The sequence below is a fragment of the Pholcus phalangioides genome, unplaced genomic scaffold, assembly GCF_987345545.1.
Source record: "Pholcus phalangioides strain wild (caught in Gottingen) unplaced genomic scaffold, Ppha-v1.0 ptg000022l_1, whole genome shotgun sequence".
NCBI lineage: Eukaryota > Metazoa > Arthropoda > Arachnida > Araneae > Pholcidae > Pholcus > Pholcus phalangioides.
The window spans coordinates 31,017,583-31,043,559 of record NW_028301615.1 but is presented as its reverse complement, the minus strand read 5'-3'; the positions used below and the strand labels follow the sequence as shown (position 1 = coordinate 31,043,559).

General features: G+C 36.7%; 1 protein-coding gene and 1 non-coding gene across 2 annotated transcripts; both read left to right on the top strand.

The window, feature by feature from the left end:
• The first annotated feature begins 13,442 nt into the window (after positions 1 to 13,442).
• On the top strand, positions 13,443 to 13,515 carry TRNAA-AGC (transfer RNA alanine (anticodon AGC)). Its single transcript has one exon. It is a non-coding gene; the product is annotated as a tRNA-Ala (tRNA).
• A 2,034-nt stretch (positions 13,516 to 15,549) lies between these two features.
• LSm-4 (COMM domain containing 5 Like Sm protein 4) lies at positions 15,550 to 25,977 on the top strand. The gene is made up of 7 exons (XM_089249257.1): positions 15,550 to 15,744; positions 16,972 to 17,132; positions 21,452 to 21,480; positions 21,622 to 21,672; positions 24,644 to 24,739; positions 24,843 to 24,918; positions 25,721 to 25,977. Exons 1-7 carry the CDS (start codon positions 15,627 to 15,629, stop codon positions 25,814 to 25,816), a joined length of 627 nt encoding a protein of 208 aa, XP_089105383.1. The 5' UTR covers positions 15,550 to 15,626; the 3' UTR covers positions 25,817 to 25,977.

Here is a 25,977-nt window from a genome sequence, read left to right as displayed (position 1 = left end):
ATTTTTACAAAATTTCGCTCTCGTACAGTTGCATCAATAAGAAAATGATAATTACCGTAACATCTGGTAAATAAGCCTCTGGTATGCATAATTCAAATCCAAATTCTTAGAAACACCGATGGTTTGTGAAAGTCAAACGCAATTTTCATTCAAAAGCTTAGGAAAAATATCACGAAATAAAGTACTTCTTTTTTTTTTAGAATTTTATTATTCACGTGATATTATATAGACACAATTAAAAATTTAAGTTTTTGATTAACTATAATCATCATATTAACAAAATAAATTGGTATAATGGGTTTCTTTTTACCATGCGTATTCAGATATATACCGAACCATAGAGGGTTAACTACTTATAGTTCGAAAAACAAAAAAATACATAAAAAAAGTTTGTGACTCATTTTTAGCAGAAAAATAAGTATTGAAGATATATGTAAAAACATTTTACTGGCATAGAATATTTTTTACAATCAGAATAATGTGTACCAAATTCGAAACAAATCAATTGTAAAATAATATTTATACTGGATCATACTTTTTTTACCATGTTAAAAGGCAAAAGACTTTCCTCGAAGTTACACCATGATAATTAGAGACGATATCTGCGGATGAACATGAGTAAGATGAGAAAGGGGGTGATGATAATGATAACAAGAAGTCATAATCATCCACGAGAAATCAACCACGAGATCATGACCGACGGTCGTCTCATCTTATATACGGTCGATGACCTCGTTTCACATGTGTAAAGAAATTAAACCATAGGACGAGAGAATCATTCAAAGGGTCATATATAGATGTTGTTTTCTACCACGAAGACGCACGAAAAAGCTACCATAAAGTGTTTCCCGGAATTTTACCCTTGAACTTAAATGTTCATTAGGGGCGAATACCCCCTAAATATCCATTCTTGGCTCCCCTACAGACGCTTATGATATATTTTTTTTTTCACTCCCATATAATGCCCTCTTTAATCTTGCTTGTTTATGTGGAGTTTTTTTCTTTCACTTTCTCTTGGGTTGATGAGCCGCAAAGAACGGTGCCGAGCCAGATGGAAATGACCTTCGGCAAGAGAAAGTTGTGCGTGTGTTTAATATATAAAGAGGTGAAGAAGAGGTAGTAAGTAATATGTAATAAAAAAGTGAGAGGAAAAGGGTTGCTAGAAAATACATAATACCCTTTTTTTTTTTTTTCCTCTCCTGCCTTCATAATGTAATTTAGTGTGGATCCTTCTACTACTTACTTATCTTTAATCAAGATTCGAGAATATTCTTAAAAAAAAAAAAAAGTGTTCTAGGATTATTACACTTTCCGTATGCAATTGCGTAATCGCGTCTTGTCAATGGACCGGTTAGGATGTTGCACGGGATTCCATGTCTGAAATGAGAGTGGTTTGAAATCCTTTATTTTTTTTTCCACGTGACGTATACTTGTTATTGGAAACGCTTTCAGCCGGATGGTCATTGTCCTATGAGAAGTTATTACATTCGCGAAGATCAATATGCAAATATTTCAAATAAACGTTTCGGCAAGCACTATTTTTGTTGTTGTTGTTATTAAATTTTTACAGTTTTTTTTTCTAATTAATTACTATCAGGAAAAATATTAAAAATACTAGTAATAATTTGATGGTTCAATGGTAGTTACGGCTTATCCAATTAATCGTCTCGATTAGTCAAAAAAAAAATTCAAAAATTCTAGTGTTATGTTAGTTGACTCAATCAATCAGATCAAATTTTTTTCGATTAAAATTTTGCAAATTAACTTCTTGATTTATTTGACAAAACCGATAAAATCTCTTAAGTTGTGTTCCGAGATATAATTTCTGTTATTTCAATTAAGTGGTGAGATTTATTTTCTAAAATTTTTAAAAAAAGTGGGATATTTTATCAATTCACAATTCATAGAAGAAAAAAAAACACTAAATCACCATTCAAAAATTTTTGGAAAAAATGTAGAATCGCTTCTTGTGGTTGGCCTTTATATCAAAATCTTTCATGTTTTGTTTATATTTGGAAAAAGGTGCGTGAAATGAATGAAATAAAAATTTTAGCATCGATTAATGTGTAATCACCGATATTCTTTCGTTATAAATGGTTAGTTTCTACAAATAACTGATCAAAAATTTGATTAATTAATCGAAAAATTTTAATCGATTAATGATAAATTCTGAGGAACTTCAAAAATTTGGAATTTGATAACATAATATTAGATTCAATAATATATAATATTGAATTCAATAATATATAATATTAGATTCAATAATATATAATATTAGATTCAATAATATATAATATTACATTCAATAATATATAATATTGAATTCAATAATATATAATATTGAATTCAATAATATATAATATTAGATTCAATATAATATTAGATTTTCAATATAATATTAGATTCAATATAATATTAGATTTTCAATATAATATTAGATTTTCAATATAATATTAGATTCAATATGATATTAGATTTTCAATAATATAATATTAGATTTTCAATAATATAATATTAGATTTTCAATAATATAATATTAGATTTTCAATAATATAATATTAGATTTTCAATAATATAATATTAGATTTTCAATACTATAATATTAGATTTTCAATAATTTTAATATTTTTATTTCTAATGATTTCAAATAGATTGAAGGGGATTGAAAGCTTAAATATTACAAAAAAAACGATGAATGTAATTTGAAATTAAAATTCGAAATTAATCGCAAATATAAAAATTAATTGCAAATTATAGTTGGCACAATTACAATTCACTTCAGCAATTTATTTGATTAAAGTTTATGTAAATTATTCAAATTTAATCAAACATAGTCTACTGAGAAAAAAAGAAGATATAACTTTTCGATATTTTTATTTAAAAAGATTTCAAAAAGTGCTTTAAAATTTAAAGCTTACATTAAAAATATTTTTTACTTCTAGCCACCTAGTTAGACAATTTGCCGGTTGTGGACTATAAATTTTGTGTAATAAAAATATGAATGCATTTTTTCAACTAAAAATTTTAATACTAAAAGTCTCTGAAGTTTTACATAAAGCAAATAATTTTTAAAAATTAAAAAAATTATTGAAACTTAATTCCACAAGTTGTGAAAAATTTTATTTAAAAAATTCTGAAAAAAAAACCTTGATTTGAAAATTCAAATTTATCCCCCAAAGTTATTATTCAGTAGTTAATAATAACTTGGTTTAATTATAAGGGAGTGATTTTTTTGCACATTTTACTTAGGTTCATAAGGGTAATATTTTTTACTTCATTTATCTCTTCTTTCCACTTCGTATTTTTTTTCTATGGATGAGCATAATATTATCATTTATACAGCAGTATTTTTTAATTATAATTTCTTTTTTAAAAAAATCCAAAATTTATTTTTTAATTGCTAAAATAACCATTTCCACAATTCATTTAAAATTTATCAAAAGTACAAAAATGAATGGAAGACGATTTAAATAATACAGAGAATGTTCAGAGAGATAATTTAGTTTTTCATACATCAACTTACACACATCTGCGCAATTTCATAATATAAATCTTCGATGTTTCAATATCATCAATCGAAATTATACATAATTTAATTACGCATCGGACATCTATTATATTTTTCCCCTCATTCTTTGATATTCTAATAATAATATCATTGACGGGCATCAGCCGTAGATGTCGTAGAAGATTGTGGCAAGAACAAATAAAACCAAAAACGCATTGTACGGGCATCTTAACCTTAAAGATTTTTGACCGCAGACTCTTGACCCTGAAGAAAGTCTAAAAAACAGAAAAAAAAATGATAATATTTTTAGTCCGTCAGGTCGGAAATGCGCTCTTTTCTCCCTCCTTTTTCTTCATAATTCTAAAAAAAGAATAAGTAAAGACTTGAGATATTCTTTGGAGGGAAACAACGAACCAGGAGATGAAGAAGCCATTGGAGGAACGGAAGGGTATGGGTATAGCTGGTAGAAATATCATCAGGCCAGTGATCTCTGGTACCAAACTTGCGGACTTTCACCTCAGCATGAGGGGGAAGGTACCAAGATTTTTTTTATATTTCATTTATTTATTTTTTTATATACTCCTTTCCTTTCTCCGTTTATACTTCAGTTATCAGTGAAGAGGAAGAGACGCCATAATATTATACAGGGGAGGAAAAAAAAAAGGACCTCAGTGGGTAAAGGGGTGTAGGACTTTTTTGTGTGTGTAGCCCAAGTCCCCTTCACTTGCACTACAAGTCGATGCCCAACCTTCACAGTAAAAAAAAAAGGGCTGTTTTAGAGGGTCAGAGACCCCACGGCAGAGGAAACACAGACGGATGCTGCGTATGCGTACGTACGGTAGCGTAGCATGGAATTTCGAGCAGACAAATGTACTAATGTAATGTCGGGTGTGGGTTCAAGGCCGAACACGACCATCGAACCTATCCAATGCCTTCCTTTCCCTTTTTTTTATTTTACCCCGTTTATTTCTTTTGGCTTCTCATTTTTTCTATGAAATAATATTATCATTTATATAGCAGTATTTTTTTTTATTGTTATTATTATTGCAAAATAACATTGCATCTATAGTATTTGAAAGAAATTTTGGTGATCACTAAATTTGTCAGATATGGCTGGTTATAAGAGTTTTGAACTTTCGATTTTCTTACAGAAAATCTTTCTTGAGATTATGAATAAAAAGAGTTGAGGTTATGAATAAATAGAAGAACGACCATTGTCACAGAGTTCATGCTGTTAGGAAAAATGAAACATGTGAAATGATGGTAGGTGAAGTGGTTTGACCTGCTGCTGTGATTTTCCAGATGTGAACTGATTTTTGAAGATTTCACGAAAGTTTTGACCGCGTCATTTCTTAAATTTAGGTGAATAATGAAATGCAGAAAATGAACAACAAATTTGTGGGCAGGGGCATTTAAACATTAAACACATGGATGAACCAGCCATGGTCCTAGAATGTGCGAGCCCTGGGGAACTTTTTTATAATTCCTTCACCTTCCAATTTGGAATTTGTATGGGACGTATTTGCCCCAATAGGAATGAAATTGGTTAAGAAAGTCTCTAAAATGACATCCTCATAACGGCTATTCGATTCATTGTTTTACTATTGAAAATCATTTTAATGAACTTTTTTGAAAATGTTTTCATACCGGGCCCTCGTCCTAATTAAGACTTCCCTGTGTGTGCAAACACATACGGTCGCTTGTAACTTTCACTTGGTTAATAGAGTATCGGAGCAGGGCTAGACAAATATCTAAAAATGTACATGCCCGGTCGGGCATGTAACTTGAAATAATAGATACCGGAATCGCGCACAAAATTTTGCATACCCAAAAAATATCATCACTGGATTTATTTGGAAAAAAATAAAAAACAAATTGACTTATTTGCGTAAAAAAATATCTTTAATACGACTTTTCTAAATCGAAATCCTGAATGAAATGCCAAAATTAAAAAGGAATGTAGTCACCAATTAAAAGTCTAAAATGAGTCAAACCGCTAATTATAATGGTGTCTGAAAAGAAGTCACCAAGTCGCATTACACCTCACTTTTAGAATCATAGCCGATTTACGGTACGGGAGCAGACCTGGGCAGACGTGGGCCTAGGATAGGGTCTCCAGAACATGCGGCTAAGAAACCGGGTCAAATTTTTATAAAAAACATTGACCTAACGGAAATTCACTAATAAAAACCAGGAAATCTAAAAAATCCTCTTCTCGAGGGCATTATAATATCGAATCGTGAGGGAGTGGATAAAATTATCGATTGACACCAAAAAGCTTGGGTGTTTCACGATTTAATTAAGCGTTCTTCAACTTTTTTCTCATTGACGACCGCTGAAATTAAGTGAAATTTTGTGAAAACCAGTGAAAAAAATATTAGAAGGATAACTTTCTCACATGATATTACATATTTATACTTTGCTAATATAAATATGGGAAACCACGTCAAGTCTTGCTGTCATCTATTGAATAAAATCAAAACTGCATTTTAAAATTCTTAAAATAAAATGGTTGTTGGTTTTAAACCGATGTGGGGAACCAAAATAAAAATGTCAAAATAAGAAATTTATTTATGACGCCCGTGTGTCAGAGTAAATTTCAGTGTTGAATTGCGCGGCAATGGTTAAAACTGCTCGTTGGTGATATAACCTGCATATGCGCTTGTATATGCCTTTGCAATGGTTTGTCACTTTTTTAATCCTGTCAGTATATGTATAATAGTTAATATGCCTTTATAATGGTTTGTCACTTTTCCAATCCTCCTAGTAATTGAAGAAAACTCGGGCAGCACCGGGTATTATAGCTAGTGTAAAATAACTGTGAACCAAAAAACGGGCCAGTTTGTTTAAAAGTGAAACGTATGGTCAAACGCATTTTGTCGGATAAAAATTAGGTTTATCCCATAGTAATCCCCACTAGGTTAAAGTCCTTTCAGCCTCTTACTAGGGTAATCTTTAGGGGCGGCACATGAAGCTCTGCACCCTGGCAGTAGGTGAGCTCGAGTCGCCCCTGATTATATGCATGTTACGTTCCAAGTCCGAAAAATAGCTTCTACGTGAAGTGGACTCCGGGGTAGGGGTCCTCAAGTCCTGCCCTTATTTATATTTATATGCTGTTTTCGAGTGTGCCCATGTGTTAAGATGGCTCTGGTAATAGACCCCAGAAAGCCTAAAATAGACCTAGAAAGCAAGTGACGAAATTCGAGACAGTAAACATGAAGTAACTCGGAATCATGTAATATTCAATATCATATATTTTTCACATGAGTTCATTTACATTAGGATATCCATTACAATTGCCTTCCTTCTCTTCTTTCATATATACATTTATGAAAAGGGCTTTGAACTTTTGGGGACCACAGTTCATCTGTAATTCCCATTTTTAAATTTTTCCTTTTTTTTCTGTTTGTACAAGGCTTACTGCCGTCACCATCATTATTACGTCAGCGTTCGTTGCTCTCTCACGGCTTGGCAACCATATTGGTACCAAAGAGCTGAGGGAAAGAGTATGTCAAGGGAATAAGGGTAAAAAAAACCCTTCCAGGAGGCTAGTAGTTTCCCCAGATTTCAAGGACACCAGACCTTGAAAATTTTTTATGTGAGTGTACGCGTATTATTCTGGGGGCCCCTTATAGGAGGCCTCCTCAACGAATAGATGTGGCTTGTGTTTGGGAAAGTATGTGAGCAGGGTGGATGGAAAAGCTGTTGACCTTCGCACCTGGAAGTAGTAGAGAGAGAGAGCACACCTTCCAATCATTTTTTAGATAGCAGCTGGCAATACATGTGGGTAAATAAGAGTCTTATTCTCGCCCCCTACTCATAGGGGTGCAGGAAGAGGGTGCACCAAGGGTTAACGTAATAATCCATGTCCACACACAAAAATAAAATGCACAACATGCGTAGTATCTGTTAAGTTGAAATAATACCGTTAATGCATGTCGAACTCACTTCTATACCATGCATTAATAACGAAACGTATCGCAAAATCACACGATAATTTGCCCCCCCCCCCCCCCACATCCTGGAGCCGGACCGCATATTTCGCAAATGCACCGCTATTCCGCGATTTTTACACGATTTTTTTCGTAATTTTTTTCCACACAGCCAATCACGTTGCTTCAGTCTCTTCGATGATTCGCGTAACTCTACGATATCTTCATTTTCATATCTGATTACCGAAAAGATAGATTCCCACCGCTGTTTCGCGAGACATTTCAAATGTGCTATATCACGCTATTTTCACAATGCAATATAAACGATTTTATTTTTTAAACCAACAAATTTATACACTGAAAGCAAACTGAAATATTCAAGCAGTTAAAGGCAGAACACGATTTGAAATTTCTGAAAATGTGATAGGAAATCTCTGCGAATTTTAGCAAAAAATTTCTCCAATTCGACTAAAAATAAACAGGTTAATTATAATATATGACAGATATATTATAATATCCTTATTATGGAGACCCCTTTATGCACTCCTCCATAGGCGGTGATGGACTCGAAAGTCAAGCGGGGCACGGTCATTATTGCTGGGAGGGGGGGTGCGATGATGATGATGATGTCAATTCATATATACACATATACATTAGATCAGTCGACTCCACCTTTGACGCTGGGTGGGCAATCCCCCCCATGACCCCTCTCCATCCATGCCCAGATGGGTCCAATACTTTGAGACGGTCATGATCGGCATTCATCTTAAAAAATACGAGTATAATCCAGTCGCATAAAGGCACCTGAACATGATGTTGGGTGTATGCGCACATATAACTGCAAGGGTCCAATTTCCGAACGGTCTGGGGCATTTAGCGAGGAAATTGGACCCTTGAAGTTATATGTGTACGCATACAACCAACATCGTGTTCAGTTAGCCCTTTCTTCCTCCCCCATGATTTTGGGGATCAAAACAAAAGCAATAATATTAAGGATCGATAGGTATAAGGGCCGGCCAAAGCCCTGCGAAAGCCCGAATTTCGGTTTCGGTCATTGGCCGGTCCAGTTGACCCGGCCAGTTCACAAACTAGCCAACTTCGTACTTTGGTGGTAACATATCAATCCCTAAATATCGCTATATACCGATCCCTTCTGATTCGGGGGGACGCGCCACGTTGACGTATTTTTTCGTGATTATTATGGTCATCTATAATTATGTTCAGCTATAACTAACAGCCATGGCCCCCACATCCCGAAGCGGAGCCCCCAGGCTTTGATCTTTTGCGGGCCCCCGGTTAGACTTTTCACGGGCCCTTTCTGTAGTTAATTTATAGCATGAAAAAGCAAAAAATGACGAGAACTGTCCCGGGCCCCAGGGCTAGGGCCCTGTCAGCCCCCCCCCCTTGTGGGGGCCATGATAACAGCCATTGATCAAAGGAACAGCAATCCGATCAAAGGAATCGGGAAGAAATATCGATTAATTGATCGATATATAGGGGCCGGCGAAAGCCGGAAATTCGGACATTGGCCGGCCCACTTGAATTAATCCCGCCAGTTCGCTTTGGCATAGTAAAACAATATGTGGTTAAGTTGCTGTATAATTACAGCATAATCTGCAGCTTGAGCTACACAGTTTAAAAAAAAAGAAAAATACGCCACGAAAATCCTTTGCTCGCGCACATAGGACGACCTAGGTTTTTGAAGAAGTGAAAATTGAATATAAAAAAAAAAATGCCTGTAAAATCACATCGAGCTTACATTACTGGAGGGAGTATGACGTCAGTGGTCTCCGCCTTGGCAGTGCTATAGCAACACTACGTAGCCGGTCAATTTGTCGCAATCAACTTGTCGCGCTCAACTCGTCGCGCATCAATTTGTCGCAGTGCCAATTCGTCGCGGTACAAATTCGTCGCAGAGCCAATTCGTCGCGATACAAATTCGTCGCGGTACAAATTCGTCGCGATACAAATTCGTCGCGGTACAAATTCGTCGCAGAGCCAATTCGTCGCGGTACAAATTCGTCGCAGAGCCAATTCGTCGCGGTACAAATTCGTCGCAGTGACAATTTGTCGTGTAACCAATTCGTCGGGACGTCAATTTATCGCAGAGTCAACTCGTCACGCGATCTGTATGTAGGTTTTTTTGTCTCATACGTGAAAAAATAAACATGAAGAAAAGTTTTTTTCCATCAAGAAATGCACACAGTTTACTAAATTTTTTTTTTTGTCATTTCGAAAAAAATCATCGAAATTACATCGAAATTAAAATTACAATTGATATTAATGTTTTATTATTTAATTATTGTAAATGTTAAAAAAATCATTTTTTCTATGATAAAATTTTAAAATTCTGTAAAAAAATGTCGGTGTTTATGATATTCCCCAAATTACAGTACAGCGGAGGCTGTCTTTAAGTGTAAACTTGTATCTGTCCCATGTGGAATCGAGACTCCCACCAACATTAACCACTACAGTATCTCCACAAGAACCTGAAATAATTAATAATTTAATTTAATTAATATTTCATTTTCACCGGATAAGCCACACTTGTCGCTTTCTCTCGAGATTTGCATTACTCGTAGCGAGGGGAGTTGGGGCGCACACCGAGATGATAAATTGCGATCACATACATTTTCAAAATTTAATTTGCACCGGATAAGTTGCTCAAGTTAAAAACTCAAAAAATCCAACCAATAAAGTTCATAGGTTACATTCGAGCAAATGCAACCGATAATCTTATTGGTTGAATTTTTCAAGTTTTATAAAAGGACTTTTAGAACACTTTCATAGTGTAATGCTAGCCTTAGATATACTGTCGGTAAAAAATTCCTCAAAGATGTATTCCCTACATGGCAGATACATATTCAATAGTGAATTAGGGCCATTCAAGTATTACGTGAGCAGATTTTCAGCCATTTTTGACCCCCTCCCCCTTGTCAGCAAAAATCAGCAAAACACTGACCCCCATCCCCTCCCCCGTCAGCAAAATTTCACCAGAAGCTTAGAATATTTCATATCTTCAAAAAGGGGTGGTTGATGACGTAAGCGACCTTCAACCCCCCCCCCCCGCCATCAAAAGTCAACAAATCCGAAACTCCCTCCCCGATCCTGACGTAATACTTGAATGACCCCTTAGGCAAATTGTGCTTTGGGATGGGCATTGATCCTAATTTATCATCTTGGTGTGTTCCCGCAACACCCCTCGCTGCGAGAAATGGAGATCCCGCCAGAAAGCGGGAGTGCGGCTTATACGGTGAAAATTTAATTTTGAAAATTTATTTTATCGTAATTTATCATCTTGGTGTGTTCGCCCAACGCCACTCGCTGTGAGAAATGGAGATCCCGCCAGAAAGCGGGAGTGCGGCTTATACGGTGAAAATTTAATTTTGAAAATTTATTTTATCGTAATTTATCATCTTGGTGTGTTCGCCCAACGCCACTCGCTGCGAGAAATGGAGATCCCGCCAGAAAGCGGGAGTGCGGCTTATACGGTGAAAATTTAATTTTGAAAATTTATTTTATCGTAATTTATCATCTTGGTGTGTTCGCCCAACGCCACTCGCTGCGAGAAATGGAGATCCCGCCAGAAAGCGGGAGTGCGGCTTATACGGTGAAAATTTAATTTTGAAAATTTATTTTATCGTAATTTATCATCTTGGTGTGTTCGCCCAACGCCACTCGCTGTGAGAAATGGAGTTCCCGCCAGAAAGCGGGAGTGCGGCTTATACGGTGAAAATTTAATTTTGAAAATTTATTTTATCGTAATTTATCATCTTGGTGTGTTCGCCCAACGCCCCTCGCTGCGAGAAATGGAGATCCCGCCAGAAAGCGGGAGTGCGGCTTATACGGTGAAAATTTAATTTTGAAAATTTATTTGATCGGCGTACTGACTCTGCGACAAATTTGTACCGCGACGAACTGATTCTGCGACAAATTCGTACCGCGACGAACTGATTCTGCGACAAATTTGTACCGCGACGAAATGAGTCTGCGACAAATTTGTACCGCGACGAAATGAGTCTGCGACAAATTTGTACCGCGACGAAATGAGTCTGCGACAAATTTTCACCGCGACGAACTGACTCTGCGACAAATTTGTACCGCGACGAACTGACTCTGCGACAAATTTGTACCGCGACGAGTTTGTAGCACGACGAATTGACGCTGCGACAAATTGATTGCGACGAATTGTCGTGCGACAAGTTGATCGCGACGAATTGACCTAGACCCGCAACACTATCTATAGTAAAATGCCTCCGTGCGAATCTCGTGACGTCACTGAAGAAGGTCACCTCACCTATAGCAATCGGATGTAGCCTACTACAAAAAAGGTAAAAATACAAATACAACGCCACAACAGGCAAAATGCCCAACGAGGTGGCTGAGAAAAAGATGCCCATAACAAATATGGATGTCATATAATTCAAAAATACAGCAACCCAATTAAAAACACAATCACAAAAATTATAAGCAATATATACACATGATACAACGCCCATAAAGAACACTTACGGTTGTCTTATTCCAAGTATGGATAGAGCTTCTCGATTTACCCCAACATGTTTATCGTATTTCTTTTTAAACGTGTCAATTGTGTTACAATTTACTACCTCCGGGGGTAAGCTATTCCATTTATAACAACCAACATTTATTAGAGAAAAGAAGATGGTGCATGCGTGTCATCCTGCTATATCCAATTAATGGCTATAGGCGAGATGACCTTCTTTAGTGACGTCACGAGCTTCGCACGGAATAAATGAAACAAATAATTTGATGAAAGAAATAATTTCAGCATCGATGAGATAATTCCGAAATTAATGAAAAAGATAGATAATTCCAGAACTAATAAAATAAAAAATTCAAGAAATAATGAAAGAGATAATTGCAGCATTGATGAAAAAAGGGGATAATTAAAAAATTAATGAAAGAGATAATTAAAAAATTAATGAAGGAGATAATTAAAAAATTAGTGAAAGAGATAATTAAAAAATTAATGGAAGAGGTAATTCCTGAATTAATGAAAGGAAAAACTCTAGAATAAATGATAGAGATAATTTCAGCATTGATGAAAATGATAATTCCAAAATTAATGAAAAAGACAATTCCTGAATTAATGAAAGAGATAATTCCAAAATTAATGAAAGTGATAATTCCTGAATTAATGAAAGAGATAATTCCAAAATTAATGAAAGAGATAATTCCAAAATTAATGAAAGAGATAATTCCAAAATTAATGAAAGAGATAATTCCAAAATTAATGAAAGAGATAATTCCTGTATTAATGAAAGAGATAATTCCAAAATTAATGAAAGGAAAAATTCTACAATAAATGAAAGAGATAATTTCAGCATTGATGTGTGTGTGTGAAAATGATAATTGCCAAATTAATGAGAATGACAATTCCAAAATAAATGAAAGCGATAATTCCAAAATTAAAAATTAAAAATTCTAAAATTGAGGAAAGTAATAATTGCAGAATTAATGAAAGAGGATATAATTTCAGCAATGATGAAAAAGAGATAATTCCAAAATTAATGAAAAAGAGATAATTCCAAAATTAATGAAAAAGAGATAATTCCAAAATTAATGAAAGAAATAATTCCAGAATCAATGAAAGAAATAATTCCAGCATTAATAAAATAAATGATTCCAGCATTAATGGAAGAAAAATATCCGGAACAGACGAAAGAAATGATTCCAGAAGTAATGAGAAAGAATTCTGGGCTTAATAAAGGAGATAATTCTAGAATTAATGAAAAATAATTTAATCTTTTTATTATCTTTAGAAGATAATTAATTGCAATATTTAACTGTAGATGGGGGGAAATTATTGAAAGGCACAGTGTGTGTTATCCAACACGTCACGTGATTCCCTTTTATTGGATGTTGCTCGCGATCGTCGCGGTGGCTCGATTGCACGTGATATGGTCTTTTTCCTTCCAATGCGATAGAGAATATCAATAACTAGGTTTTCATACAAACTTAAGTAACTCGTAGCCATCGGGGGCGTAGCTCAGATGGTAGAGCGCTCGCTTAGCATGCGAGAGGTACCGGGATCGATACCCGGCGCCTCCACTTTTTTTTTCCAAGAAATTTTTTTATATCAATTACTACGGCTAGGATTTTTATGACCTAAAACCAACAGAAGACGCTCCATAAAAATGCATTTGTGCCCTAAAAAATCTTGAAATATGCCGTAAAAACCTAAAAATATGTTTTTTTATATAATAGGCTGACCATATTTCCTCGAGGAAATTACGGAAAATCAGCAATCGTAGTCCAAGATGATGCCAACAAATACGACCCGTACGGACGTGTAGTTCGTAAATTGGAAAGTCGTTCAAAGACATATAAATAAGAGGTACCGGGTATTGTATTGTTTGGGACAAGAAGATTATTTCGTAAAAACTTGCAGTTCGTAAGTTGGAGGTTCGTATAATCGAGCGTCGACTGTATTACGTATCCCTACAGGACTGTATAACTTTTGCGAATTTTTTATGGTCTAAAAATCTTAAAAATATGCAAGCATTTATGACCTAAAAAACATGAAAATATGACCTTAAAATGTAAAAATATGACCAGGGCCATAGTGTACTTTCCCGGGAGCCCCGGGTAGACTTTTCCTTGGGGGACACTCTTGAAAGGGTTATTATTATTATGCAAAACCAGTGTAAACTTTTGTGGGGCCCCATTCAGTTCGGGGAGCAGGGGTAGTTCAACGGCTGCCCCAACCTAGTTACGGCCCTGAATATGACCTTGTAATTTTCCCATTATTTCATTTCTTCTTCTTCTTTTACATATTCACATTCGAAAATTATGGTACCGATCTCATCATGGCCCCCCTATTTATATGAGGCCCCCGGGAAGTGCTCAAATAGGCCTGTGGGTTAAAATGACCCTGGTTCTATAGAATGCTCTGCTGGATTCTGAAAGTAGTAACATTTTCTCCCTACACATTTGACTTGACAGGTCAAATCCTTCACTCTTCTTCGTGGCCCCCTTAGAATATCCCAGGACAGCGAGGGTGGCCATGTGGCCCAAGGTTGAGAACCACTGATCTAATATGCCTACCTGTGCGTACATATCTAGTGTTGTTCGTGAAGTTAGTGCTACCATCCCTATTTCGAATTGTGAATGAATTATAATGTTTGAATATTTGTACAATTGTAGGTAGGGCCGCTACTAGGGAAGAGTGCCTCGAGCGCTGGACCAGGAAGGGTGCCAAGTTTGCTTTTTGTTCGTCAAAAATTACGAAGAGAGGGCGCCTAAATTAGTATTTGCTCGTCGACAGTATCACTTCAGTATCAATTGTTTTTGGTTGCGGCCCTGCCCCAGTAGCACACTATATCGTTAGTATGTCGTACCGGCACCGGTGCGAACGATATATAGTATGCGACTGGAGTGGTTTTAGGATCTGTTGCAAGACTTTTTAATGGGTAGATTGACTCAGATTTGCGCCTTAAGCTGGAAAACAACAGAAAACCAAACTTCAACCAACCACAACTGTGTTGCCGGTGGGATTCAAACCCTCGTCCTCGTAATATGGACAGGGCCGTCTTAAAAACATCATGGGTCCCCGGGCCAAATGATTTTTCTGAGGCCCTACCAGGAAAATTTTCGAAAATCTCAACCAGATCCCATTTTTGTGAGGCCCCCTGGCCGTGCCCGGGTGGGCCCATGCCTTAAGACGGCACTGAATATGGATCCCTCACCCATGTCTGCGTGACCACACAGAACCTACCATCAGTGCTGAAAATATTCTCCCCAAAGTCCTATAAGTTAATGAATTTATCGCCATGAAGTAATTACTCGTAAATATATTTTTTTTTTAACCACAACCGTTCGCGTGATAATTCAATTAAAAGGATGTTATAAAAAAAAATTCAGTAAAAAAATCTTATTTCTTTCAGCAATCAAGTGAATACTGAGATATTATCTGTTTTTTAGTCTTAGAGATGGCAGCACTGTGTTGGTGTTTTTCTTCATTAACGAGATTCGGGTTGGAGTTGTTGAATGGAATATCTCTATTTTTTTCTTATCAAACTAAGATGGCAGCATCATACCATGTTTTTTTTTTTTTCTTTCTAATTTTTTTTTCCCCATTATTAATTTTTTTTAACTGAGGTCGTCAGGAAAGTTCCAGCCGTCTATGTTTACTACCACTGGTGATTTTAGTCGAAATAATTATGCTTCCCAGTGGAGAAAGGTCCTCCTTTCTCGGTGCTCATATCAATGCTCACGTCAGAGCACTGTCAAAAACTCTCCCGACTATTGAAAGAAATGCTTTCAGGTCACTATTAAAACGTAAGTAAAAGTCATTTCTCATTATAAGAAAGGGGCGTTTTTCAGGCCCGTCATTTGAAAGGCCCCGGCCAGGCTAGCTTTTGTAAATACACTAAAAATGGTATATACACACACATACACATGTATATATATATATAAAATTACATTGAGTACATGTTCTTTGCTTCTCCCCCCCCCCCCCGAAAAAAGTTGAAATGATGGCCCTGGGGCGTTTTCAGTCCAGGACCGCCTTCACTCTTGGACCAACCCGATGGAGGAGGGGGGGAATTAGCTGGTGGCAAGTTCAGAGGGGTGACGAATTAGAGGAAAGAGTATTCGAAAAAATTAAGACTGGAATGGGAGAAGGGCGGCAAAATTTGTGTAACTCTCAATAAATCCACCTCTGCCCCTAGTGTCTAGGTCAGTGAGCAAAAGAGTGACTTAGAGTGTGACCAAGCATGTGAATGACCAAAATGAATGCCCTACAGATCTGTAGGGCATTCATTTTTGGGAGCAAGTCAGTGAGTCACCTAGATGCCTGTGAATGACCAAAGGAATGATCTATAACATGTCTAAAGGTGTAAATGATCAAAACAGTAACCCAGCAAGGAACCATGTCAGTGAGCAATCAAAAGAGTAGCCTAGAGCAGGTGCAAGCATGTGAGTCACCAAAACAATGTGCAAGCATGTGAATTGCTGAAAGGGTGACTTAGAGAGTGTGTGGGCATGGGAGTCACCGAAAGACTGACGGATACATGGGTGTACTTGCAGGCAGTGTGGTCTTAAAGCATGGGCCCGCCCTGGCATGGCCTCAAGAGAAAAATTTCCTCACAAAAATGAGATCTGGTTAAAATTTTCAAGAATTTTCCTGGTAGGGCCTCAGAAAAATCACTTGGCCCGGGGCCCATGATGTTCTCAATATAGCCCTGCTTGCAGGAGTGGAGGGGAAGCCAAGCGGGTTATAGCACATGGTGACGAATTTGAGGAAAGAGTGGTCAAGAAAATTAGACTAGAATTGAAGAAGGGCAGTAAAATTGTGTAGCTCGCAAAACCATAAATGCATCTCACTCCATAAATGCTCACAGGAGGGCTTCCGTAATGATGAAACCTCTGAGAGTATGTGAATTGATAAGGAACCCCAGAACACAGTTTTTTGCCTGGGGATGTTCATGCTGTTAAGACTGTCCAGATTCAATTTAAATAGATCGTCCAACATGCTTATTAGTGAATATTTGTTCTTTCTTTCAGTTGCTGTTAGTGATTTGGAAGGCAAAGATATATCTCTGGATACTTATCAATCTATTAAAGATGGTTGCAGTAACAGTTCTAACATTGATTCAGTTTATGGAGGATTATACGCTGTCCTTAGATCAGCATTAAAGCAGCCCGAATCAACTATGAAACAAGAGGTCACAATTTGTCTTTATTAATGCTACTAGTTACATTATAAAATTACAATGCAAAGCACGTGCAGGGTTTTCATAGAATAACTTTGCAGATATACAAGCCCATTGTGGCCGCAAGAATCAACAAATGCAGATAAAATTTGAGATATTGATGCTTCCAAGTATATGCAGGAGTCTGTCTAGATTTTTTTTGTATTGTCCCGTTTTGAGAGTAAAAATAATGTTTGTAACAGAATAAAAAAAATCTAAATTTTTGTATGGACCCCCTGTGTTCTAACCTCCAATTAGCGAGATGTTGTCCTGTATCTCCTGAGGCCAACAAAAAAAATCTCAATGTTCCTAAGTGCAATCATTGCAGTGATATTCAACCGAACCCCTTTCGATTTCGCCAAAGGGAAGTCTGAACTAGTATCTGGATTCAATGTTGAATAATTCGAAAATGGAGGAAGTTTGCAGAACAGCATTAAATGCGAGTAAAATGGTTTTTTCACATATAATGCTGTTCTTTCAAAGATTTACTCAGTTTTTCGAATTCGAATATCTCTGAGTGTTGCACTTAGGAACATGGAAATTTTATTGTTAGCCTCAGGAGATACAGGGAGACTGCTCACTAATCAGAAGTTAGAGCATGTAACAAATTATTTCCATGATTTACCAGTGCTATGTTGTATTACGTTTGGACAGCCTTGACCGTGATGTTTTATGTAGAATGGCTTTGACGCATTAACTCTATCCCTACTATATCCGGCTCGTCATGCAGACTACCAGATCCGGCTGAGCCGGCCGAGGTAGGGGGGATAGGCATTTCACTCTCTTTTATTCCGTGGGCGGGACACAGTGACGGATTGTTGACGGCTGCTGCGCAGGGTTCTTGTCTGAGAAAGAGGATTATTTTACAACTACAGTTACTTATGAAAGAATGACTATTGACGATGACAATACCTCTGGTGAACTTTGAGAAAGACGTGTGGTTACTATTTTTTGAAATTTCGCCAACATTCTAATTTTCATTAAAAGTTTATTTCGTTTTATTTGAAACTAGTAAAAGATCTGTTATCTAGCTATAGGTTTGATTATTAATCGAAGAATTTCTTTCGTGGTACAATAGAAAAAAAAGAACGTTAATTATAATACACCAGAAAATCTTAATTTTTTTGGAATTAAAACATTACAAAAATTTTATTTTCGGACATTTTATCATGAAACACTCAATGAATGTCTAAATTCAGATGTACTGTACGTCGGACCTATTAGATTTTGAAGGAATCAATGTTGAAACAGACAACTAAATATTATTGTATTTTCGCATCACTGTCATTATTGCTAATTAACTTACGTACAATTTCAAATGATTTCTAGAACTAGAATTACCGAAGTTCGATCTTTTCATATTTTTTCTAGCTGTTTGTGTTTTTCTAGCAAAACATACGCACACCGAGAAAATAAGAAGTTTCCGTCGAAAAAGTAATTAAAAATATCGGTAAAACTGAAAGAAATTTTTATTTTTATGGATTTAGTTCAAATTCTATATTCCACACCCAACTGCAGTGGTTCATAAACTTTTGTCACTCATGGCCATGGCCCCCCCTCATCCTGGAGCAGGATAGCTAGGAAATCTTGCAGGCCCGCAGCACAGACGGGCTTTCTTATGGTGAATTTATGCGTGAAAAAAAAATTAAGAATCACCCCGGACGCCAGGGTTCGTGCCCTGTAAGCTCTACCCTTGTGGGAAGCCTCCTAGATACTAGGTACTTCTAGGAGGCTTTGGTCACGCTCGTGCCTCCCTTGCCCTGTTCATAGTTGATCTGTGTCTCTCAAAATAGTTTAGTATAGATTTGTACATCTATAAAAGAACCACTTCAAAGCATAAATAGGCACACACATACACATCAGTATTTCCAGCTCGTCGTGACGCCCCTCACAAAAGGTTGGCAACACCCCTAGGAGCAACAACGCACACTTTGAGAAACACTGTCTTGGCGGCTTAAAATAAGTGATAAGAAAACTAGAATAGCTTTTGATAAACACCACTCCTTGTCTCCAACATTTTCAGCCTCTGATCCACTTGACAAAGAGGTTGAGATGTTTGAAGAATTCACTATCACAAAGTGGACGATAGATGTATGAGAAGATAAGTAAGAGCTTTTATACAGGCGAGTTCCAAGAAAAATTGGCCTGGCCTATACTATCTCAATACATACATGCTTATAACAATAGCAGAAATTGGGTTGTGGCTCTCACATAGGTTTGTTGTGCTGTTTGTTATCCTGTTGCTTTTTCGCGTGTTTGGTCATCTCTTTTCATTTTGAGCTCTCATTCTGTTTGTATCAAAACAAGAAAGGCTGGATTAAGGAAAATATTCGCCCCTGGGCAGGACTCTGCAAAAGAAAGACTTCTTGGAAATAGAAGGACTTATGGTGAAAAGATTCGGCTTCAACGTGATTTGAATGATTTCCTACTGCGATTAGATTTTGGGAGGTCCTTACTTATCTGAAAACACGGCATTTAAAATTCTTTTCAAAAAAGAGGATTTTTTTTATCTATTAAAAGATAGGGGATGGAAACCCACAGCTCTATGGGTACGTACACGTGGCTCTTTAGTAATACTAAGAAAAGAATAATACAGCGTAGTTTACTTGCAAAAAAAAAAGAAAAAAAACTGTTTGCTCGTGAATAAGTTTTGAGTTCATTGTGAAGGATAGAGGTTTGGGGCTCCTCACACTGAAAAATTAGCCGACCCCAAGTGGCGTGTAATTTAAAGATCTTTATAAGTACTTTGTTGGGAAATGCATTAGCGTTGAGTTAGAGAAAATCTCCCTTTATTCTCATGTATTTCCCAGGGCACCTTTTTTTTACCACTAATGCGTCTGGTATTGAGTTCCATTGTGCGATAAATAAGGATAAAATATTTGTGGAATGTTTTTTATAGTCTAAACTCTGTCTTCTACTAACAGACATGCCACTAGTTATCTGCAATCTTCTTGAATAGATAATGTCCACACAATTCTGTAATGATTAGTTTAGGGATTATTTTGAAGCTTTACATTCCTCTGGTTTTCGTCATCTTCTCTTGATACATATTCTGTTTAAAACAGGAGTAGGTCGTAGAATATTTTGTCACTCAGATTAGTAAAATTTTATCGATTAATAAGTTTAATCCGATTTTTGCTGTCACAAAATGCCGTTGGTGAGGACATTTGGCGAAGTTGGTAATGGCAAATAGCATAAGTAGCCAAAACTTTGCATCACAGGAAGTTTACTATGTGAAGAAAGACGAATCTTCTTTCCATACCCGGTCGCTTTGTTTGGTCAGAGAAGAGGGCGTTGAAATACTTTGCTTTCTACCAGTTATCCGGTCATTGTCGAGAAAGGTTCTACAATGTGCAGTAGAAGAATAGGAGAAATAAATACGGGGGGTAAGAAATTTGTCTCGAAGAAGCTCTCCGAAATCCTAGGGTCCATAGATTTTCACCCCTCTGGTAGGTAAAGAGTTAAGTTCTAAAACTGTTACCCTCAAGTCGGTCTTGATCATCCTGAGTGTTAGGAAATGCAAATGAGGTGGTGGCGCTGTAACCAAGCGTATAAAGCTAAATGTTGTCTGGAATTTCCCTCTTTCGTATGTAACAACAAACTTGTGAAGACCTATTGGTTCTCTTGTTTTTTTTTACTAAATTATGCTTGTCTGTGAGACATGTTCGTCACAAGACCAGTTTAGAGTCTCGAGAAATAGATCGGAGGGTTGGCTGACCAAGTCGTCTTGTTGAGGCTCGGTTGAAAACAACGGTGTGAAGGTCAGTCTGTGATAATTTCTTGTCTTGCGGATAGAACTTTAGTTTAACATTATTAATCCTTATAAAAGAATGCCCAAGAAATCCTGAGCAGAATATGTTGGTGAATTTGTTACAAGCACAAGGGAATCGTATTAAAATTTATATTTTTTTATTTTGTGACACACTGTATTTTTACTCTCAAAACCAGTACAGGGTAAGTTTTTAAATTGAAATCATACAATTAACGGACACCCTGTATAATCTTCATGGTGAAGGGTTGTCGGTTTCGCTTGTTAACGTAGAGGTGTTCTGTATTGAAGTAGAATAAAAGAATTTTCCATGTTCGTCGCTCCACTCCATATACCCACGGGTATGCCATGCTACCACTTACAGGACACCCTGTGTATATTTCACCTTCTTTGTCAATATCTGTTGTATTTTTTAAAGCTGGGAGGAGGGGGAGACAATCACCCTCCAATAACAGGCCTAGAAGTACACAAGATTTTTGTTTTCACAGAAAATATCATAATATTTCTTTTGTGATCTTTCTAGGTTTTTAAAGAAGATTTGAAAGAAATTCAGTAAGTATGGATAATATACATAATTTAACCATTCATTGTGAAACGCTGGAAAAAAAAAACCCTGCTACTATTGCAATCATGTGTTTCATTGTCATAAACTGTTGTTTACTACTTTCTTCTACATATTTTATTGGTTTTCAGCATTCCAGAAGAATTTATTGCTGATCTTGCTAACGTTGTTTACGGACCGAGGTGAGATGAAACCTCTTTTTAATATTTTACTTTAAAATGCTACCATTGTTGTTGTTTCATGAGAAATGACAGCCTCAAGAGAATGAGATGTGATTAAAATTTTTCAAGACTATCTTGCAAATTGGTAGCATTCTAACCAGGTTGAAGACTCAGACAAATAATGTTGCATGAGGCACATCTCAATACAACCCTGTTACCCACTTCGAATATAACTTGGGACTCAGGACATTTGCTGTAACATTTACCGATAATTAACTCATAACAATACTCTTTAATAATTTGTCAAGAACGTTAAGAGGAGCCCCCTCCCCAGAAATATGTTTGTCTCCAAGGGTAAAAACACTTATAAGGGCCTAACAAAAATTTGTGCTTGGCCCGTCTGACCAAATATGTACTTTGCGCTGTCTTGCTTAGTGACCCCTTCTCTGTAAATATGCCTCTGGGCTCACCTATGTATGGCCTGTGGATGGGCTCCTATTATTTTACATAGTAATCAACATAAATCGCCTTAAACATGTAGGGGGCCAGCTACAATACGTGTATGCCCTGAAAACCATGTCCATCTGAAGACATGCCCTCCATGATAATTAAGATTTGGCAGGCCTATTGTGCTTCTTCCAGAGTGAGTATGTGAATGTGTTGGCACTTTCAACTAAATAAAGGGGGCCAATAAAATAAATTTTCCTGGGCAGAAACTGGTGCTGTTAAGATGGCTTTGGCCTATGATCCTATGGTGCTTTTAAGATGGTCTACTGGGTTGAACTTTCCTACAGATATATAGCGAGTTGTGTTGATATCGGATATACGGTAGCTAAGGCACAACCAAATGAATCACCATCAGACATGGATAAGAGTAGAAGGCAAAGGTGTGTTATTAAATTCCTGAGCATCCAGCTAATCAGCTTTCATCTTAAATTATAGGACATTTATTTATGCAAGGCCCAGGGTTGTAACTAGGATTTTTGCCGCCCGTGGAAAACATGATTGTGCTGCCCCAAAAAATTTGATCATTTTATAACAGTGTTCTTTATTCCCACCAAAAACTGCTGCCCCCTTAAATTTTTCTGCTCGAGGCAGTTGCCCCTCTCTAGTTCCAGCCCTGGCAGGGCCCCAACTAGGGGAAGGCAGTTGAGTCCATTGTGCGTAAAATGAAACCAAATTCATTTTTTGTCAGTTTGAAATTACACAGATGGGTGGGAGGAAGGGGGTGAGCTAAAATATATGTTCGTGGTGACGAAACTATTCACATTTATTTAATGATGTGGTCCTGCATTTATGGAGACCAAGCCATCACAATTAGAATGTTAGTAGTCCCAGTGGCATCAGTGAAGCAAATAAAAAAAAGCATGATGGTCATTAATTGATGGTATTTGTAAATGTAGGCAGTGATGAAAATTACATCGTACATTATTGCTGGAACTGAACGGAACTCTTTTTCAAATGTTGAATGTTATTTATTTTCATCTCTTGTACTTTCATGTTATTGAATAGGATGCATCGCTTTTATACTGACTCTTTGTGAAATTGATACTAGACTTTATGTTCTTAACTTTATATATTGTCAAAGATGTTCATGGGTGTCCCTTTTTAAGGCTGAAATTACCAATCGGCAATAGAGCCTGGAGTCTTGTTCGGTTGAAAAGGGGGGGGGGGTTGGATAATGCTTACGTCATCAACCACCCTTTATGAAAATATGAGTTGGATTCAGAGGGGCAGAGCTGATGACGAAATTTTGCTGAAAAGGGGGGAGGAGGTCAGCGTTTTGCTGACGGGGGGGGGGGGGGGGGGGAGTTCAAAAATGGCTAAAAATTTGCTTACGTAATACTTGAACAAAGGAAAAAAAGTGTTCATATCAATTTTTGGTTTATTTAGGCTCGTAACACTGTAAATTACCTTTTAAAATTTATTATTCAGAATATGCGTTGCGCAATTTTGACTGGAATTTTCTTTTCCGGAATTAATGCAACACGTTGCTGCCTGAAACCTCAAACAATGTTGCTAGTCATCTCGTATAAACGGGACTCTAGCATATATGCAGGAGGAGTGGAGATATATCCATTAATTATTGCCCCCCCCCCCTCCACACAAAAGTTCAAGTAACATCATTTAAGTACTTGGGGGGGCTTGATCACAGAAGGTGGCTACTGCAGCAATGACATAAAATCTAGAATCCCCCTTTCTAAATGAGAATTCTACAAGGGTTGTTAACAAAAAAAACCTTACCGATTAAACTTTGGAAACGTCTGGTTAAGGTATATTTGTGATCTACTGCACTATACAGATCAGAAACCTAGACCATAAACAAGAGAGTCACGAAACAATTGGAAGCACTGGAGATGTGGTGCTGGAAGCACAAGGAGCACATAAGCTGGACATTCAAAAGGTCAAATTCACAAGTAGTACAGGTTGGAGAAAATCACCAAATTGTGGAAAAGATTAAATACATATGCCTACACTGGTTGGCACATGTTATCCAGCATAGTGGATTGCTGTGAGACATGATTCAAGGGGAAGGACCAGAGTCACTTGGATCTCAACGCTACTAAATGATGCAGAATGTACCAGTTATAACCAACTAAAGAATAAAGCCAAAGACAGAGATGAGTGGCAACTGCTCAACATGGGGGTGAACCAGTCTTTGAACTGATGCACCATTGTTATTGCAGGAGGAATGGGACTCTGCCTGATTTTCCCCAGGTTACCTATGCAAGTGGTTAGTGTAAACTTCTGGCTCTATGAGCCTGGATATGAATCTTTGTCGTGGCATGGCAGATCTCCCTATTCACAATTTCCATCCCTGATTGGGTCTTTTGCACATTGAATGATGGTGGTAGAACAAAAATTCTCAATGAGAAATTCCATAATTTTTTGATTTAATGATCAGTATTCCTCAAATTCATGTGCTTTTTAAGAATGATAAATGATCGTATATTTCTTTCATATCATTAAAAACCTGTTTTGTCATTTATAGGAGGTCTTCCATTGATGATAATGCAATAAAATCTGCGCCTCACATTCCTCGCTTGAAATCGTTGAAGTGGAGAGTTGATGTAGCCATTTCAACAAGGTTGAATATGTTGAATGATTTTCATTTGCTTTTCAGACCATTTTCAATCTTCTTGTCATGATTTTTAAAAAAATTACATCTTATTTCTTTATGTATTTAACAGCTCTTTGAACCGAGTTTTGGAGCCTTCTTTGCTCATGGAAACCAAAACAAGTGATGGAAGGACAGAGAAATTTGAGGTAACCGAATTTTGCAGTTGCCAGTCTCCTTCAGAAAGATTTTCCTTGACTTATTTATTTTACCCTTGCAAGTTACCATCCACAGGCATATGCAGAATTTTCTGGGGGTTAGAAATCAATGCTATGGGCACAGCAGGACTGGACAAATCTATTGCCGAATATGCCTGGGACATGTATTTTTTTCAACCACATGCCTGCATCAGGAATGTAAAATATCCAAAAAATAGAGGAAACATTTTTTGGGTTTATGGGAAATTTTGAGAGTTCAAACAAATGAGAAATGCACAAATATATATACATGTACAATTGATTTTCTGTCTGTCTGTTCTCCATATAAATCTACAATTTTTGTCCGATTGTCGCCAAATTTTGCATATATACCAAACAGGACCCGGATTGAACGATAGACTACAGTAAAAGTTCATTAGAGCTGGACAAATGCCTGAAATGGGTAAAAAAAACTGCTTTTGGGCTTTCTTTGTTGCCGTGATTTGATTTAAGAGAAGTAATGACGGATAATTTAACCTACTGGTCAATGATGATTGGTGACTTAGCGCAAATCAGCAATGACTTGCACGATGCCATGTTTTTGCAAAGGGGAAATATCCCTATAATTTTACTTTTATTGATGAAAAATCTCTCTCTACATTGTTTCTCAACTATCCCTTTCATATGTGCAGAATTTGGACAGTACAAAATCCTACTGAATTCTTTCTCCAAAGTTGGCAGCTATGTGAAAGTTTTATTTTTAATTTTGCAAATCATAAATACCATTGATAGAAAAGTTTTTTGCTCATTGCAGGTACATACATCTCAATTCCACCAACTGAGATTTGCTGTCGCAACGCTGCTGAAAGAGATTGACCTTTTGGAAAATAAGAATGTCATCAAAATGTAATTATTGTTAAAATTTGTAAATAATTTGGGGGAACATTTTTGTGTGAAAAGGGATCATTTTTGTTTTCTTGTATTTGTAACAGAATTAATATTTCTGATTTTCAGAATAGATGAGACTTGAATGAAAATGAGTTATAAATTTAAAACTGATTTTTGTCCCTG

Excerpts from the sequence above, each read along its gene's own strand:
- LSm-4 (XM_089249257.1), top strand. The coding sequence starts at position 15,627 with ATGCTTCCCAGTGGAGAAAGGTCCTCCTTTCTCGGTGCTCATATCAAT. Across the intron at positions 17,133-21,451 it reads AATCAACTATGAAACAAGAG|GTTTTTAAAGAAGATTTGAA; the intron begins GTCACAATTTGT and ends TGATCTTTCTAG. Across the intron at positions 24,740-24,842 it reads GATGTAGCCATTTCAACAAG|CTCTTTGAACCGAGTTTTGG; the intron begins GTTGAATATGTT and ends TGTATTTAACAG.